The 18,565-nt window shown below is 34.7% G+C and overlaps 1 protein-coding gene across 14 annotated transcripts in view; it reads right to left on the reverse strand.

Moving 5' to 3' along the window:
• The window catches only part of KMT2C (lysine methyltransferase 2C), a 281,910-nt gene that overhangs the window by 93,557 nt on the left and 169,788 nt on the right, over positions 1 to 18,565 (reverse strand). For 13 of the 14 annotated variants that reach the window (XM_058533734.1, XM_058533631.1, XM_058533656.1 and 10 more), the window contains 2 exons: positions 7,482 to 7,601; positions 4,784 to 4,900 (listed from right to left, as the gene is read on the reverse strand). In XM_058533734.1, the coding sequence (XP_058389717.1) occupies positions 4,784 to 4,900; positions 7,482 to 7,601 (237 nt within the window). The remainder of the gene's footprint in view (positions 1 to 4,783; positions 4,901 to 7,481; positions 7,602 to 18,565) is intronic. The other variant, XM_058533691.1, reaches the window with a different exon arrangement.

The following is an 18,565-nucleotide window of genomic DNA, read 5'->3' on the forward strand; positions in this document are numbered from 1 at the left end:
TGACCAAATCACCTAAGTACACACTGGTTTATTAATAATTATTTCCAGAGTGCTTATCATGAAAAAAGCTCTGAATTAGATGCTAAAAAAGAAAACAAGGAGGCCAACGCCAAAATTATAAAATACGATCCTCTTCCCTTAAAAAGCTTACAATCTAGCCTGGAAGAACAAAGACGAAACATAACAGGTTACGGTCAAAATATAAAGTAAAATAATTATTGTTTTTGAGGAATGACTGAAATGATAACTAAACAGAAGCAATATATTACAGGAATAATATTTTTCAATATAAATAAGTTCAATGCAGTTTTAGTGGACAGTACTACTGTTTCATGATAAGTCAACAATGAGAATAATTTACAGTAATAAAAAGCCTAAAGACTACAAGAGAAAACTGTAAGCAACCTAAATAGTCATCACTAGGGAACAAGTAAAACTACGGCAAATCCAAACTTTGGAAAATTATGCAGCATGTAGAAAATAGCAAGATAGAAATTTCTATGAATTTCCATGCAAAATATCACCAAGCTACATTGTTGAGAGGAAAAATAAGCTGGGGAATAATGTCTGAGGTAGAGCACTATGGTATAAAAACATACAAAGCAACTATATGTAGTCTACTGAAACATTTATAATAAGTTGAATCATAAGAAATTGCTGTTTTGCAGGTTAAAAATGGTTGAATGTTGGCAATTTCATATGGATCAACCTAATATGTAAAGACACCAAACTGTTAAAAGGGAGAAAATCAGGACTGAAGGGGTAGTGGTGGTAGAGAAAATTTTGATCCACTTATGTTTTAATTTTTTTATTAGAAGAAATGTATTCATATATTATATGTGTATCTCAAAATTAGCTTTTTAAGATTTTAGAAAGTCTAACAAGATGATTCATAAAAGCAAAATGGTCATTCCATCAGGAATAATTAAGTGCCTGATATCAAAACCAAAGACATTGTAAGAAAATAAGACTATAGCCCAATGTCCCTCATAAATACAGACATAAAAAGTCTAAAATTTTTAGCAAATTGAATCCAACAATATGTAAAAAAGATAAAACATCATCACCAAGTAGAGTTTACCCCAGGAATGCAAGAATCCTTTTGCATACAAAAAAGCTCATCAATCTAAAAATTCACCATATCAACGAACAAGCCATATGATCACCTCTATAAATACAGAAAAAGCATTTGACAAAATCCAGCGTCTACTCTTGATTAAAAGAAAAAAAATCTCAGCAAATTATGAATAGAAAGGAGCTTCCTCAAACTGATTTAGGATGTCTATTAAAAAAACAAAACAAAACTAAGTTAACACCATACTTAACGACGAAAGACTAAATGCTTTCTCTCCAAGATCAAAACAAGTTATTTGACCTCATCACTTCTAGCCAACACTGTACTGAAGGTTACAGCAATGCAATACAGAATAAAAGTGAAAGGCCTCCAGATTGAAAAGAAAGCATAAAACTTTATTTGCAGACAAGATGATCATATATGTAGAAAATCCAATGGATTCTACAAATAAGAAACTAGAAGTAATAAGGGAGTTTAGTAAGGTTGTAGGATACAAAATCAATACACAAAAATGAATAGTATTTTCTTTCTTTCTTTATTTTTTTTCTGTGAGGAAGATAAGCCCTGAGCTAACATCCATGCTAATCCTCCTCTTTTTTTTGCTGAGGAAGACCGGCTCTGAGCTAATACCTATTGCCAGTCCTCCTCCTTTTTTTTTTTTTCCCCAAAGCCCCAGTAGATAGTTGTATGTCATAGTTGCACATCCTTCTAGTTGCTGTATGTGGGACGCAGCCTCAGCATGGCCGGAGAAGCGGTGTGTCGGTACACGCCCGGGATCCGAACCAGGGCCGCCAGTAGCGGAGTGCTCACACTTAACCGCTAAGCCACGGGGCCAGCCGAGTAGTATTTTAGATACTAGCAACCAACAACCACAATCTGAAATTAAGACAACACTACCATTTACAATAGCAAAAAAATATAGAAGACTTAGAGATAAATCTGAGAAACTGCGTGAAAGACCTGTATGTTGAAAATTAAAGAACATCACTGAGAGAAATTAAAGACCTAAGGAATGGAGAGATACACAATGTTCACGGGTTGAAAGATTCAGTATGGTTAAAATGTCAATTTTCCCCAAATTAATCTATAGTTTGAATGCAAACCCAATTAAGATCCTAGCAGGCTTATTTGTAGAAACTGACAAGCTAATTCTAAAGTTCATATAGAAATACGAAGGATTTAGAATAGCCAAATTAACTTTGAAAAAGTAGAAAATTAGAAGACTAATAGTGTCTGATTTCAAGGGTAGTTATAAAGTAGAAGTAATCAAGATAGTGCAGTATTGGCCTAGATGGAAAAATGGATCAATGGTATAGCACAGACATTCCAAAATTAGATCCACAAATATACAGATAACTAATTTTCAAGAATGATTCAAGGGCAATTCAGAGAAATGGTGCTAAAGCAACTGGATATTCAGTATGGAAAAAACTAAACTTCGATCCATATTCATATCATACATAAAAATTAACTCAAACTGGATCACAGATCTAAATGTAAAACCTAAAACCATATAACTTCCAGAAGAAAAGACAGAATATATTTGTGACCCTGGGTTACAGAAATATTTCTCAGAAACCAAAAGTACAATAAACCAGACTTCATCAAAATTAAAATATCTGCTCTTTGAAAGACATAGTTAAGAAAATAAAAAGAAAAACCAAAAAAATCCAAGAAAATATTTGCAAATTATATAAATGATAAATAACTTGTGTCCAGAATACATAAAGAAATGTTAAAACTCAGTAAGTTAAAAAACTACTCAATTTTTTAAAATGTACTAAATGAGCAACTTTATCAAAGAAGATATACAGAGAGTAAATAAGCACCTGAGAAGCTGATCAACATCATCAGTCATCAAAGAAATGCAAATGAGACACTGTTAATGTACCTGTTACAATGGCTGAAATTAAGAAGACTGACCATACCAAGCGTAGGTGAGTGCGTGGGGGAAACAAGAACCTCAAATACTCTTGCAAACATAAAACGTTACATCCAACTTGAAAAAGTCTTTTCTTAAAAAGCTAAGCATATACCTACCATATATCCAGCCACTCCACTCCTAGATATTTACCCATGAGAAAAGAAAGCATATATCCATATACAGACTTAAACATAAAAGTTCATAGCATCTTTGTTTCTAATAGCCACAAAATGGAAGTAAACATAATGTCCTTGAACAGGTGAAGAGATATACAAAGTGTGGCACATACATAATACGGAATACTCTTCAGCAACAAAAAGGAATGAACTATTAACATATGCAATAGCATGGATTAATCTCTAAATAATTATGTTGAATGAAATCAGACCAAAAAGAGTACCTTCTGTATGATTCCACTTATATAAACTCTAGAAAATGCAAACTAATCAACAGTGATAGAAATCAGATCAGTCAGTGCCTGGGGCTGAGGACTGGTGGCAAGGAGGAAAGCAGAGGGATTTCAGAGAGCCATGAAGAAACTTTGTGGGATGGTGCAAACGCTTGCAGAGCAGAAGCCCAGTCTGAGGGAGAGCCCACTGTGCTGTAGCAGCCGGCCCTCGAGGACGCAGAGCAGCGAACCAGCACAACTACAAGCATGACGGGGTGGCAACAGAAACTTTGGGGGATGAATATGTTCACTGTCTTATTGTGGTGTGGTTCTCAAGGGTGCGTATGTCAAAACCTACAAAACTGTACACTTCAGATATTCGTACCTTGTATCAATGATACCTCAATGTCAATTCTGTGGGGGGATTGGTTTTTTTAAAAAAGGACCAGAATCCAAGTTTCTTTACTCTTTTAGTATTAAAATTGAACAAACCCACCTGTCTCCTGAACTTTAAATGACAACTAGAACTTGAAAAGCAGGATTTTGGTAAAATAATAAAGTTACTCCATAAAATATCTGCCATTATTTGTCAAATACAGCTTTTTCAATACACATTCAAATAAAGCCTCTTAACATGCCAATGAGCAAATATTTATCAATCTTAAATTAAAATATGTCAAAGATAATCATAAAACCTTCAATGTTTTTAGAGTCCACACTAATGTGCAACCTTTCTAGTTTCTTCTTTAGCCATATTACAACACAGAGAGCAACCACAATCAAAAACTTAAGGGGTCGGCCTGGTGGAGTAGCTGTTAAGTTCACGCACTTCACGGAGTTCACAGGTTCACATCCTGGGCATGGACTGACGCACCGCTTGTCAGGCCACGCTGTGGCGGCATCCCATATAAAGTAGAGGAAGACGGGCATGGATGTTAGCCCAGGGCCAGTCTTCCTCAGCAAAAAAGAGGAGGATTGGCAACGGATGTTAGCTCAGGGCTGGTCCTCCTCACAAAAAACAAAACAAAACAAAACCAAACCTTAAAATGCCAACATAATTAAAATTTTTAAATAAACTCAAGAATATACCAGGAGTTTATTTGCTTTTTTCCCTTTTAATAAAAAAGCAAATATATTACATATTGAATTTTGGTGAAAGATTGGAATAGAAAGATCAAGGTCAAAGAGGAAGGCAAGAAAAGAGGATGAGAAAGTAGAAAATATAAAAGAAAATCTGATCAAAGGTTTAAAACAAATGCAAAGTAGAGATAGAATAAAATAAAAATTTTAGCCTATTTATGTGACTCTCAGGATCTAACTAATTTGCTAGAAATGAGATATCTCCATCTGTCGACACACGAAGGATTATAGCAGAGGTAAAGGAAGTGAGCCTTACCCCAGGTAAGACAACTGCCCCAATTCCACTTTTCAGTTTTGACCTGCCTCTGCCGCCTCGTCCTGACAGTCCTGCACCACGAGGTCTCCGCTTTCCTGGAAATCCCGACCCACGGCCCTACACAACAGATAGGGAAAAGTCAGCATTCTGAAAACATCCAAAAGAGTTTTAAAATCCAAATGTGAGATAAAACATCTTACTAAATGTTACACAAATACTTGCTTCTCTCTTTTATTCTGACCAGATTATAAATATTAAGAGACCAGGCTTATTATTTGTATATTTCAATATGTATTCTGAGACTTAAAAATATAAATACAAAATGCCTCTAAGCTTAGAATCAAACTTCACGTCTGTCACTGTGAATGCCTTGCATCAGCAAACCTTGGTATTATTTTTCCATTTCCTAATCCTACATTCTGATGGCTACAACAGCCACAGCCCCATCCAGGTATCTCCATGTGCAACAACAGAGCAAGTGTAAGGAAGGACTCTTGCTAACTGGTCTCTCAATAATTACAGTAATAGCTAGCATGCACTGAGCACTTACTATGTACTGCTCTCAGCACTTTTTACTCTCAACAATCTCATAAGGTCAGTACTATTTTATTATCCCCATTTTAGAGATAAGTGCTCAAAAGGGATAAGAAAGAGTTAAGTAACTTGTTCAAAATCATAGAGCTAGCAAGTCTGGTTCCAGTGTCCATATGCTTAACCATTACTCTGAATGGCTACATTGCATGAAAGCTAACTTGAGGGAGTGTACAACGGTATTTTTCCTGTCACTAAAATTGTCAGTTTCCTTTACTATTCAATAGCTATCTATATGAACTCAAATGTGTACCTCGTTCTACCATAATATTTAGAGGACAATTTATTTAAAGATTATAGGAAAGCTGATGTGGTTTAAATCATTCAGATAATAATTACTTGAAATGGAAATAATTTATCTGAATCTTTACCTAACACAAGAAAAAATTCCATGGGAAAACATGTTAACTTCCCTGATATTTTAACAAATAAGTACTAAGGTTATTTGTTGTTGTTTTTCTCTTGTTTATAATCAGACTAATGTATGTATTACTACCTGAAAAAACCTGGCATCTACACATACTTACATTATGTATATTTAAAACTATTAAAATAGGAAAAAAATTTCCTAACAAGTTAAATGTATGTTTTATCTTCAATTGACGTCACTTATCATAGTTTGAAATGCTGAGCTCATTACCTATGATTATGGTAGCAGAACGGTTTCCCAGTCAATAATTTATGATTATATTGTGAGCATGAAATAGATACACATGAACAAAAGGGAGGGGGGACCTTTTTTTCCCTTCGGTTTTAATAAATAACAGCCAACTTCCAGTTTTCAAATGACCTCTCCTTGTCCTCTTAAACTGCTCTCCTTTAGATCTCTTCAGCTTCTTTGAACAAGGGAAAAGGTAGGGTTGAACTGGATAGTTTCTGTTGTTTTTTTAATAGGTAGAAAAGACTTTTTAAAAGTTAAGACAATGACTAAATCAAGACTATAATGATCTCTCAATTTATTTTCCCCCAACATCCAATGACACAGATATGAATAAGTAAAAATCAATGGTATTTGCTTCAAAATTGTCAAACAAGCCATCTTTCATACTCTTAAAACAAGTGTTTATACTTTTAACACCTTGCATGATACATCAGAGTGAGTTGAAAATAGTTCTTCCAACGGTGATAGAAAATAAGACAGTGGAGGGGATGGGTCAGTGGCGTAGTGGTTAAGCTCGCGCACTCAGCTTCGGCGGTGCGGGGTTCGCAGGTTCGGATCCCGGGTGCAGACCTAGGCACCACTTATCAAGCCATGCTATGGCAGGCGTCCCACATATAAAGTGGAGGAAGATGGGCAAGGATGTTAGCCCAGGGCCAATCTTCCTCAGGAAAAAGAGGATTGGCAACAGATGTTAGCTGAGGGCTAGTCTTCCTCACACAAAAAAAAAAAGAAGAAGAAAAAAGAAAATAACAAAGTGGAATCTAGAACTCCTTTGAAATCCTTGATTAGTCTAAACAGCCTTACTCCAGAATTATATTAAATATAGAAGGTGAAGAAAAACTGTGTTCTCTAGTCAGTAAAATATTTTAACTTTTCAGATGATTAACACTTTTTCGAATTAATTTTTTTACCCTTCAAAATGCAACAGACTACTTAACTTCAAAGACTAGCCGAGACATCCACCAACGACATGGAAAACAGGCCCTAATGCTCTGAAGTTATTAACAGACAGTGAAATCTGCTGCAATTCTGGTATTTCTTCTCCATCAGTACATAACAGATTAGTGTAGTTTTCTTTTATTCTTTTCTCAGCAACAAAATTTTATGATATCATAAATGAGCAAGTCCTTAATTACTTCACAGTCTGTGTGACAAGGATTCCCCCCATAGTAATACTGGTAATTACAACATAAAAGGAAGCAATTATAAAAAAGGTATTAAAAAAAATTTATACTTGAAGTCAGTCATGTAAAATTGCAATTAAATTTCCTCCTAATCCAGATTTTTAAGTGCAAGCATGCTGCTTATTAAAAATTTTTAGATTAAAAAAGTGGCTGTGGAAGCTGAACTATTTATCTAGAAAAGAAAGGTTTAATTCTTAATTTCTACTCAGACAAAACCAACCAGAAAGAAATGATATATGAATGTAAATGCAATTTTATTTACCACTTTGATGCTCCAAATGGCACTGCCAGGAAGCTGCCTGGGTTTAAAAATTTCCCGACCTTCTGAAATGTCTGGGGACCAGGAAGGTGGGCTCACTGTATTATGGGTACTCCAAGCCCCCTAGGATATGGCAGGTGAGAAAATAGATGTATAAAACTCAGCAACGTAAAAGGTCCAAGCCAGCAACCAAGGAATTTTAGAACAGCAAAAACAAATGTAGACGTATGGAAATTTAGGACAAATTGCTTCAAGGTATGGAAAATAAGTTTATCACTTACGGTGACTTTATACTTAAACGTTCACAGCTACAATTTACATTAAATATTTTATTCTGGTTGAAACATTGGTACAATGAAACATATTAAAAATTAAGGTTTATATGACATCAACATTGGCTCAAAAACTGCAATTATAGCACCAAGATATAAATAAAAGTCAATCAAACTCTAAGAATTAACACTATAAGAAACTATTTGGGAATTATTTTCTTCTAACAATTATCACTCTATTGGAAAGCAGAAGTGGTTAACTTTAAAAAATGTTATGCTATAAACAACCATACATACCAGTAGGCCAAAAATGCAATCAGAAACATGAGCAATCAATAGATGTGTTCACTTTAAATTGTGGAAAGTTAGTTTGTAACCTTAAGATGCAAAACCATTATAATCCTAGCATTTAATTACTCTTCCTTCAGTGACCATCAGTTGTTGAGTTTTGGGTTTCATTTTTATTTAGGAGACTATTATACTAAATCTCTCCCTTAACCAGATTACATCCCAGGGCCTAATTTGAAAAGTGAAAAAATGTTAAAGCAAATTGTCCTAAATTTGCAAATCAAAACGCCTAAAGTACCTGTTTATTTACACAAGAAATAGTATTTATTAAAATAGTTAAAATAAAACGAAAACATTTCACTTTCAAATAACCACATTCAGCAATAAAGTGAACTAGTCTGATGAAGATGCTAAGCAGCATAAAGAAAAATGTTTACTCCACAAAGATAACATTTTAAAGAAAAACACAAAACAAATGTCAAACAATAAAGAACCTATTTTGAATTAGGTAATTCAACAATTCATGCTATAATTTTACCAATTAAATGACCAAAACTTAAGACAAGAAACACAGTACTTACCAGGTTTTGAGAATATTAACAAACTAACAAGTAACAGCCTATTAATCACATAAAAATGCCACTGGGAATTTAAATAATCAGCCAGAAATAAGAGCTTGACTACCCTTTGGGGAGGACATAGTTAATGGAATAACAGTATTTTAAGAAACACTACACCAAGGTGAGACTGGTATCACTTCTAATTAACCTACCCTCAAACTCAGCTAATGGCTGTGGTGATTTCACTGACAACAGCGTTACCACACTTTCCCACTATCAGATCAACCTGCATCTACACCTATGTCTTTCCTACTGCGTCCAGGGTCTTTGGGAACCTCAGGGTCTTTGATCTCAGCTTGGATCAAAAAGAACCTACACAGATCATTCAGAGGACATTAGCTCCCCCTGTCTAGTGCTACATGGTTTACATCACGGTTACACTTGAATTTACACTTACTACACTTGTACTTATTTGTTGCCATTGGACTATAAGCCTGATGAGAAATGACCTCATTTCTCTACTCTCATTTTACTCCAACTCTCAACATCTACATACAGCTCTGCTGGATTCGGTGCAGCACACCTGTGAATGTTTCTCTGCCCTCCCTTGCTGACCTTGCCCAGCCTCCCACACAAGTTCTTCCTCCACCTGACCTCTAAAGCCCCAGTGTTTCCCAGGGCTAAAGCCTGGACAACTCTGCTCCTCTGTGTAGTCTCATCCTAAATGGTATTATCTATAATGATGCTGTAAACACCATTTTGGAAGGTGGTGTCTCCCAAATTCACATTTCTGGTTCTAAGGTATTCTGAGAGCTCCAAGTTAGCATGATTTTCAACTTCCTTCTTAGCATTTCCATTCTGTCACACAAAACCTCTCAAGTTTACCAGGTCTAAAATCTCTCCCTTAACCCAGTTCCATCTCATAATCTTCCCCATCTTTAGAAACAGATTCCAGTCCTTGCGTCAGAAAACTGGGAGTCATTTGATGTGTTCTTTTCCCTCATCACTCTCCTCTGCCCCTTCAGTCCTCTCCCCCACCATTCGTTCAATCCAAACCATCAGAAAATTCAGTACATTTTATCTTCAAGTTTTGTCCCTGATCGTTCTACTTCTCTGCACTCCCACGCCAGTGGACCAGTCTTGGCTACTACCGTCACCTCTCACCTAGCCTGTTCTAACAGTCTACTGCTCTTTACGCTTCTTCCTCGCCTGCATCTCCTCAAGCATTTTTCCACATAGCAGCCAGAGGGACTCTTCAAAAATGTAAATCTGATCAAGCAAGTCACTACCCTGTTCTAAACCCCTCAACAGCTCCTCAGTGCACTAAACATACAAACCTGTCCCACCACCTCTCTCCAGCTTCATCTTGTCTCACTCTCTCACTGCCGGTGTGCCCTAGCCACCCTGCCTTCCTTGCTATCCTTCAAATATGTCAAGCTCTTCACCAATGGGGCCCCACAGACTCAGAACGGCTCTAACTCTCCCATGGCTGGCTTCTTCCAATTCTTCAGGTACGGTCTTAAATATTTCCCCATCAGAAAGGTCTTTCCTCAGTCCTCTAAGTAAACCATCATCTCCCTTAACACACTTTTAGCAACTTCTCATTGATCACAATTTGGAGTCTTACGTTTCATTGTTTATAATTATTTAGTGGTAGAGAGTGGGGGCAAGAGATCTCTAAATGTAGTTCTCTCAATATTTCCACTGGTTTTTCTCTGAGGATATTTGGCCAGTGTACATCTTAAATTCCTTTTGGTAGGTCATTTTAATGTTGTCAGTAGACAGTTCTTAAAACATACCATAAAAAGTCATACTCTAAATAAAATGTTACTTATTGTAATTTAAAAGTTGGCTTTGTTGCCAAAATTATATCGCATTTCAAAAAGCATTCACACTTCATATAGCATGGGCGAACAAAATGAAGGGATTTTATAGAGATTTTAATCTCTATAGATTAAGAATGTTTGGATGCCATTTCTGGAATAACTAGAAAACTACTATGAAGAACTTATATACTAAAAGCTTGGGTAATTACATTATGAATTTCAATAAGTCTATTATCATAAGACATTGGAAGATTGTGTGCAATTTTATAGGAACTCAAGAAAAATTGATTATACTTAGATATTTTGACAAAGAAGAAATTACTTAATATATTCTTTACACCTTAAAACTAAAATACAGCTATAATTATCAACTTTAGTTATAAATTATCCTTCAGATCTCAGCTTGGATCAAAAAGAACCCACACATCACTGAGAAGACGTTAGCTCGCCCTGTCTAGTGCTACATGGTTTACATCGTTACACTTGAATTTACACTTACTACACTTGTACTTATTTGTTGCCATTGGACTATAAGCCTGATGAGAAGAGACCATGCTCTTTTTACTCACTGCTATGTTAAGCATTCTGTTCAGCACATATTGAACATCTATTTTTTTCTACTGAGCATTTATTATCTTTTCTGCATGCACGTATGCATAAATGCACCAATAAACACTGTTCTAAGATATGAAAATACACTAATTCCCCCACCAGTTGTGGCCTAGAATCTTGGACTTCCTCACCTATTAAAAAAACTTACCAAGCTATCCAATACACTGTTACTCTTAAACTATCTACCAACTGAATTAAAAGCAAAAGGCTGCAAAATGTAGGCACCAGGAGACTTGAAATTGTAAAGAGAGCTAAAGAGAACCAACTTGCTATCAAATCCTATATGTAGGAACTTTTAAAAAACACTACTTGGCAGAGATTGAATTAGGTTCCAACAATAATTACTGAACCCAAAAACTATTTAAAGATAGTATTAAGCTTCTTTCTGCTTTGAGGCCAATTTCTCACATAAATTTGTCAACCTAGTAAATTATACAGCTGTTACAAGGACTGTAGGATAAGCAAATGGAAACAATCACGGCAGGTGGAGGACAGGCTATTGTGGGCAACCTTCTATTAGAAGTCAAATCCTGTTGCTGGCTGTTAAATACGATAATTGTCACAATTAGAGCCCAAGAGTATCCTAATCTACTGAACCAGTTTTAAGAGTGGCCAGAGAAGGTTTGATGTCTCCTGGGCAAACGTCACACCTCCAAGTCCTAAGTCAACCTCAGGTCCACCCTCTCCTAACACAGTGTGCAAAACCAGGATGCTATTAAAAGGTGAGTCTGATTTAGAGAAAGTGAAAACCATGAAGAGAGAGCAGAAAGGAGGACAACTAGTGAGAGAAACAGAAAACATAAGAGTTTATAATTTGTCTTTTTGGTACATATATTAACTCATGTACGTTACAGCTACTGCAGGAAACAACTCACTTTTAGGACTTACGGAATTCTTTTCACATAAGTCTCCTATACAAAACTGAGTTCAACATCAAATAGAACAAGAAATTCAGTCCTGATAGTGACTTGATAAGATACTATAGAAGTACAGAAATAGCTGTTACCAGATTTAGCCTTCAGTAATTTAAGATCATGAATTTGGCTGATGCTGTAATGGTTTTGGTAATGGCTTCAGAAATAAAATGAGAGGCACAAGGAAACTAAGAGGAAAGTCTGAGGCCTCTAATCTGATGTATTTGTAGCTTGACACCCAAAGGGCTAGACATTTTTTAGGTTTAAAACTAGTTTCTCAATGGTTTAGAGCAATGTTTCTTAGACTTTAGCCTGCATGGGGATCTTCTTAAAATACACATTTTCACTCAAGTTAAGTGGAGCCTGAGATTCTACCTAACAAACTCGCAGGTGATGCTGGTATTCCTGCAGGTCTGCAGGTCATACTTTGAGTAGCAAGGGTTTAGTCTTCATTTCTCCTAGAAAACACGCCTAGGCCTGCAAGGCTGAGGTGAGCTTTCCCTCTTGCCTCCTCTGCTTTCCCGCAGTACCTGTGGTGTCTTTTACTGCAGTGCATACCACACGTAGTATTAGTAAGAGGCTGCTTAGATCTAAAATCTGTGCAACCATTATGTGGCTTTGAACATAAGAAACCTACTACAGATGGTATTTACTGTGACCAGTGTTTGACTTGCTCAAGGCCTGCAGTTATTTTTATCGGCCCATTTTAGCACAAATACTTATTAGTCAATCTGTTTGGTTTTAGGACCACCACTCCAGAGCTACATTTAATACACGATACTTATATCCTTCTCAAGTCTCTGTTTTCACAGAATAATATCTGCATTATTCTGCAATTCAAGAAAGAAAACAAGGCAGCACTACCATTTTGCTATGTGTCAGGCGCTTTACAGGCGTTATTGTTAAATTCTTACAACAACCATATGATATAATTTGATAGAGGAAGAAATCAAGACAGTTCACAAGGTAACTTGCTTAGTGTCACACAGACAATAAAGGAAGAACAAGGGTTTGAATCCAAGCAATTGCACTATGGAAATGTTCATGCTGAATTTATATTAATCAGTCTTTTCTAGTATCAATTCACTAGAGTATAAATAGATATAAATAATACAAAATACTTCTTAAAAGTCATTTTTTAAAAAGGCAGCATAGTATTTAGACTAGAATGCATGTGGAAAAATCACTGTTGGCGTCTACATTGCATCTTTTATTCCTCATAAAGAATAGAGAATATGTATCTATCTACTAATGAAACCTTCTTCAATAGGTTCTAAGATAAAGCTTCAGATATGTAGGTTTTACCTTGTAGGTATCCAAGAATGGACAATGACAACTACCTGCATGATTTCTTTCCCTTCAATGAATATCACTGTGTATATACTACATAAAGCAACATTTCAAAATTCAAACTTATTTCAATTAAAAGCTGGATGTGAAATAATTTATCAAGAACTGAATCTCCTTAAACAATATGATTTACTGATCTGCCTTTTTTATCCTAAAAACAAAAACCAAAAAACGTCAACAGTGCTTCTTGCTTAACAGATTTGCATTTATAAGCCAGAAATGGTGTCTACTATTTAAAAAAGAAAAAAGAAAGAGATTGCTTATTTATAACTAATTGTTAACAAAACTACAATCCTCTACAGCTCACCACTCTGGAGGCTTGTTTTTCTCTCACAGGAATAGATTATGAAATTAATAGGTTAATTTGAAACACTTCATTTAAAATGCTATTGCAGAGCTGGCCCCGGGGCTTAGCGGTTAAGTGCGCGCACTCCGCTGCTGGAAGCCCGGATTCGGATCCCGGGTGCGCACCGACACACCACTTCTCCAGCCATGCTGAGGCCATGTCCCACATACAGCAACTAGAAGGATGTGCTTCTATGACATACAACTATCTACTGGGGCTTTGGGGGGATAAATAAATAAATAAAATTATAAAAAATAATAAAATAAAATGCTATTGCAGTACACAAATGTTATAAAATTCTATGGTTCATAATAAAATTACTTAAATTGATGAAAAATAAGAAATTTAGTTCACAATGTAATGGGAAAGTAGTTATGATCTAATGAAGTACTACCTTTGGAAACCTACTATATTGAAGAAATTTCACCTTCTCTATGAGAACCTCTCAATGGATATCAGTCTTAGAATTTACAGTGAGTCCTAAGCTTTCTAAATAAAGACATGTGCCCCATTAACAATGTTTCAGTCAATGATGGACTGCATATATGATGGTGGTCCCATAAGTTTAGTACCATATAGCCTAGGTGTGTAGTAGGTTATACTATCTAGGTTTGTGTAAGTACATTCTATGATGTTCACATAACAATAAAATCACCTGATGACACATTTCTCAGACTACATTCCCTTCATTAAGCAACGCATGACTGTATACGACGTTAGCAACAAAAAATGGTGTAAAGGTAAAATCAAAAATGAAGAAAAAATCCTTAGAATTTGAAAGTTACCAAAATACTGTTAAGAGTACTTGTTTTCTTTATGAAATTTTCTTGAAATATTTAATAATATTTCATGAAAACATTTCTAAGAAAACATATTTCACAGAAAGTTTAATAAAAACTCTTCCAATAATATCATGAAAGCATTTAGTACATGAGCATCTCAAGTAGATCATAGTTGGGTGATTACATTAAATCTTTTCCCATAAAATGAGATGACACCAATAGGGTAAATAATAGAAGATGAGCTAAGATTACTATTATCTCAGAATTTCCAAATTAAAATGGATAAATAGAACTGTGGATGAGAGAAATGGAATAGAAACCAAAAAACACATATGATTTGATATGATAAAAAAATTTTCCATCCTATTTTCCACTGTAAATTTTTTTAAGAGCATTTCTTATAATACTATATTTAATGCACAAAAATAACAAAACAATGAGTAACACATTTCTCTAACCCTGGACTCTACTTCCAGGGTTAAGGTAAAAGAAGACTGTCAGAGGCTGTGTTTTAATTGGTGTAGGGTGGGGTCATTGCATTGTAAGTTTTAAAACCTCTCAAGGTGATTATATTATGTTGTAAGGTCAATAACCACTTTTCTAAACCCAACGTCCAACGTGGGCATATCTATAAAAATAATGAAAAATAAAACACTAAAATATATACAAATGCATAACTTCAATAAAGGATGAGAGAAAAAATAACGGGTCTCATTGGGACAATTTGTATGAAACCATGTCCAATTTGCTGCCTGTCACTGCTCCCACCAATTTCCTTCTCCTACTACCAATCATGTCTATATTTTTCCTCCTTATCTTTGTGAAATCCTGTGTCTGAAATGAGCAAGAAAACAAAAAAGAATCTTTTTCCATCCAAAACCATCAGAAAAAAACTAACATTCTATTCCTGGAGTTAGCAACGTTTTGAAGCATACATTAGAGATATATTTGAAACATTTCATAAGAAAACAGCATATTTCTTGCTAAATAACACCTAAAATTTTCCATATAAAAGGTACAATATAAAACACCAAACTTCAATTAGTGACCTCTTCTAAAAGGAAAATAATCCTATACAAATTGCCATTTGATGACGGACTTTCAATACTTGAGATACAGATTCCACTTTGTGTCCTGATGTCACAGATGCAGGATAGTGATATATATTTACATAAATCTATATCCATCCATACCCCAATATCACTACACACGAAACTCATGTATGTACATATCTGCATGTGTACATGTACTCATATATGTGTGCATATATGCATATATGTGCATATATGCATACATATGAGTGTGTGTGTATCTATATGTACGGATTGTATATTGATTAATATACACTGAAAATACACGGTGTGATTTGTTACTGCAACAAATGGTTTCATTATCATCTGTTTTAAAGTGTCCTATGAGCAACTGGAGAAGGTAGAATATTTCTACTTCAGTCTTTAAAAACAGTAAAAGCACAGCAACATTCTTAGTTTATCAATTTCAAATTCATTTGATATTTCTTTTAATTTCATCAATAACTCTGGAACTGAAGTTTTCCTATTTTCAAAAATGCTTTGCCTTGCACTGTCCAATAAGGTTAGCCACTAGTCATATGAGGCTACTGACCACCTCTAACGTAGTTAGCCTGAAACCAGATTTTGAACACTTAGCGTGAAGTGAATGTCAAATGTCATTAATAATTCTTATGAATATTAAAGACTAAAATATTTTGACTATATTGGGTTAAATAAAACATTAAAATTTATTTCACCTCTTTCTTATTTTTTAAGTGGAACTACTAGAAAATTTAAAATTAGATATATGAGGGCTTACATTATATTCTGTTGGAGAGCACCAGCCTACCCTTGGACTGGCTAATTCACATCTCCAGATAATACTCAATAATCCAATCACTAATTGTCATAAACTTTAAAGCTTTCGGATTTTCTCTGTTTCTAATCAAAGTATTCATTTAATTTCTAAGTGAATTCTTAGGAAAGCTCATGTAATATTAGAAAATGGTTAGGATAAACATAAAGATTTGACCACTATGAAACAGAATTTAACCAGTGAAATGTGCAGTTCCTTGGTTAGGAAGGTATTCACTACACTGGTAAAGACTACAGAACTGATGACATTCAACAAAATATGGAAATGCCAGTGATGTTAATCAAAAAACAGCTGGAAATCAAAGAATCTTGCTTACATCACAGTCACTGCCATGAAAATCCATTTCATTTTATAGTCAGTCCCTACTGCCAAGAATACGCAAAATAAACACTAAATGAAAACAAAAATATAACACAGAAATGCCTGAAATCAAAGAAACTACTATAATAGAATAATGAACTTCAGGATTTCAAATATCAGTATATACACACTCTTGTTTATGTACAAACTATTCCTTGGAGTTATGATCCCAGTACCTCAGCAATGATAAAAAAATGCAAGAGCTACCTTGTTCTATCCAATTCATACTCTTCACAAAAAAATGGGAGTATATTAGCAAGCTATGAATCACCAAGTGAAGGCTGTTTGCTACACAACTAACACCCAGCTAATGGGGAGGAAAAACATGGCCTACAAACTGCTTATGAGATTAGCAGCAAATTATGAAGTAGTAATGAAATGGTGGCAGCTAAACAGAAAACAGAATACTACCAGAATTGGGAACTGAAGGGATCACAGCAGAAGCAATAGCAAATGTTAGGACATGACTCACATAAAATGCATGAACCTGGAAGAAAAAAAATACACACTTTCATACACATACACAAACACACACACTCAGACACACACACACTATTCTGGAACATAAATCAACAGAAAAATAATCCTAAATGTTGCCAGTTGGAACAGAAGTCTCTAAATTAGGGGAGAGGCAGTATAATTTAAAAGGAACATTTATGATGCAATATCCTTAAAGAAGATAAATATCTGAAACAAAATTAAATTTGAAATTCAAATTTCCATTGCTAAAGGAAGAAAAATCCTTCTAGTAGAATAGAAAATAAATATCAAGGGAAATACTTAGAGAAAGGCATATATAAGGTGTTTTAGTTTACTGCAAATGTCTTTGCCATAGAGAAACAGTTAAAACCCATGTGGCAACTATTCTGCCTTTGGTGTGACTTGCCGCCTTTAGAGAATAAAATATATCTGGATTATATTTAGAGGGGACTAATTTTCACGTTAAAATAAAATTCAATTTTATTTTTCTACTGATCTTATAATTCCAAAATTAGACGATCAAGATATTCCTTGATCCTTATTCCTATAAAAAGTCAAACCTTAATCACTGAGAGCAATTTAAATTATGAGACTTAAAATTCCAAATTACTATTGTGACTAAACACTTCTGCATGGTTTGATATCTTATCATTTTATAAAAACTTCAGAAAGTAGGAATTTTGTAGGAAAAAATAATTCTGAGGTACTGTGTCTTCACTTTGCCTTACAGTTTCACTTAAATCTCACTTAAAAAGAACTGGAACTTACCCTTAAAGGGTAGAATCCACACTACTTAAAACAATCATAGAAAGAGCTCCCTTCACTTCCTGAAGACCAACAATACAATTCTAAGCTTTTGCCATGAAATCACCGAAGTAAGTCCTAACTTGAAAAAAAAAACCCCACAAAAAAGTTAGTGATGAGTAGAAAAATCAAAATGAGAAATCCCCTAGCATGAAAAACTCTTAGTAAATTTTAATGCTTAAGCAGTTAAAAATATATACAATGAATAATATCAATAAACAAATATATTAGAGGGGAAAAATAAATGTTAGTGTATACTCAAAACTTTACTTTTTTTTTTTAGAGGCTCTACTGTTATTGTGGCACAGAACTAAAAACTTTTTTAAGTGTTTTCTATTAGAAACTATAATCAAACTACAAAATGCAACTACAGGTTGCATTTGTACGTCCCAACTAGGCTAACATTCCAAATAAGATCACTTCGAGTTTAATAAATTAGTCTTCATTAACAGCTTTTCTTTTAAAAAAACGGCCAAAACTCATAAGTCAACATTACATCTAAGTTCTACTTGAAGATAGAAAAAATTATCCTCCAAACCAAAGCTACACATACACTTTCTTACTTTATATAATTGCTCCAACATCTTTTCTGTCAACATCATTAAA

The sequence above is a fragment of the Diceros bicornis genome, chromosome 3, assembly GCF_020826845.1.
Source record: "Diceros bicornis minor isolate mBicDic1 chromosome 3, mDicBic1.mat.cur, whole genome shotgun sequence".
Taxonomy (NCBI): domain Eukaryota; kingdom Metazoa; phylum Chordata; class Mammalia; order Perissodactyla; family Rhinocerotidae; genus Diceros; species Diceros bicornis.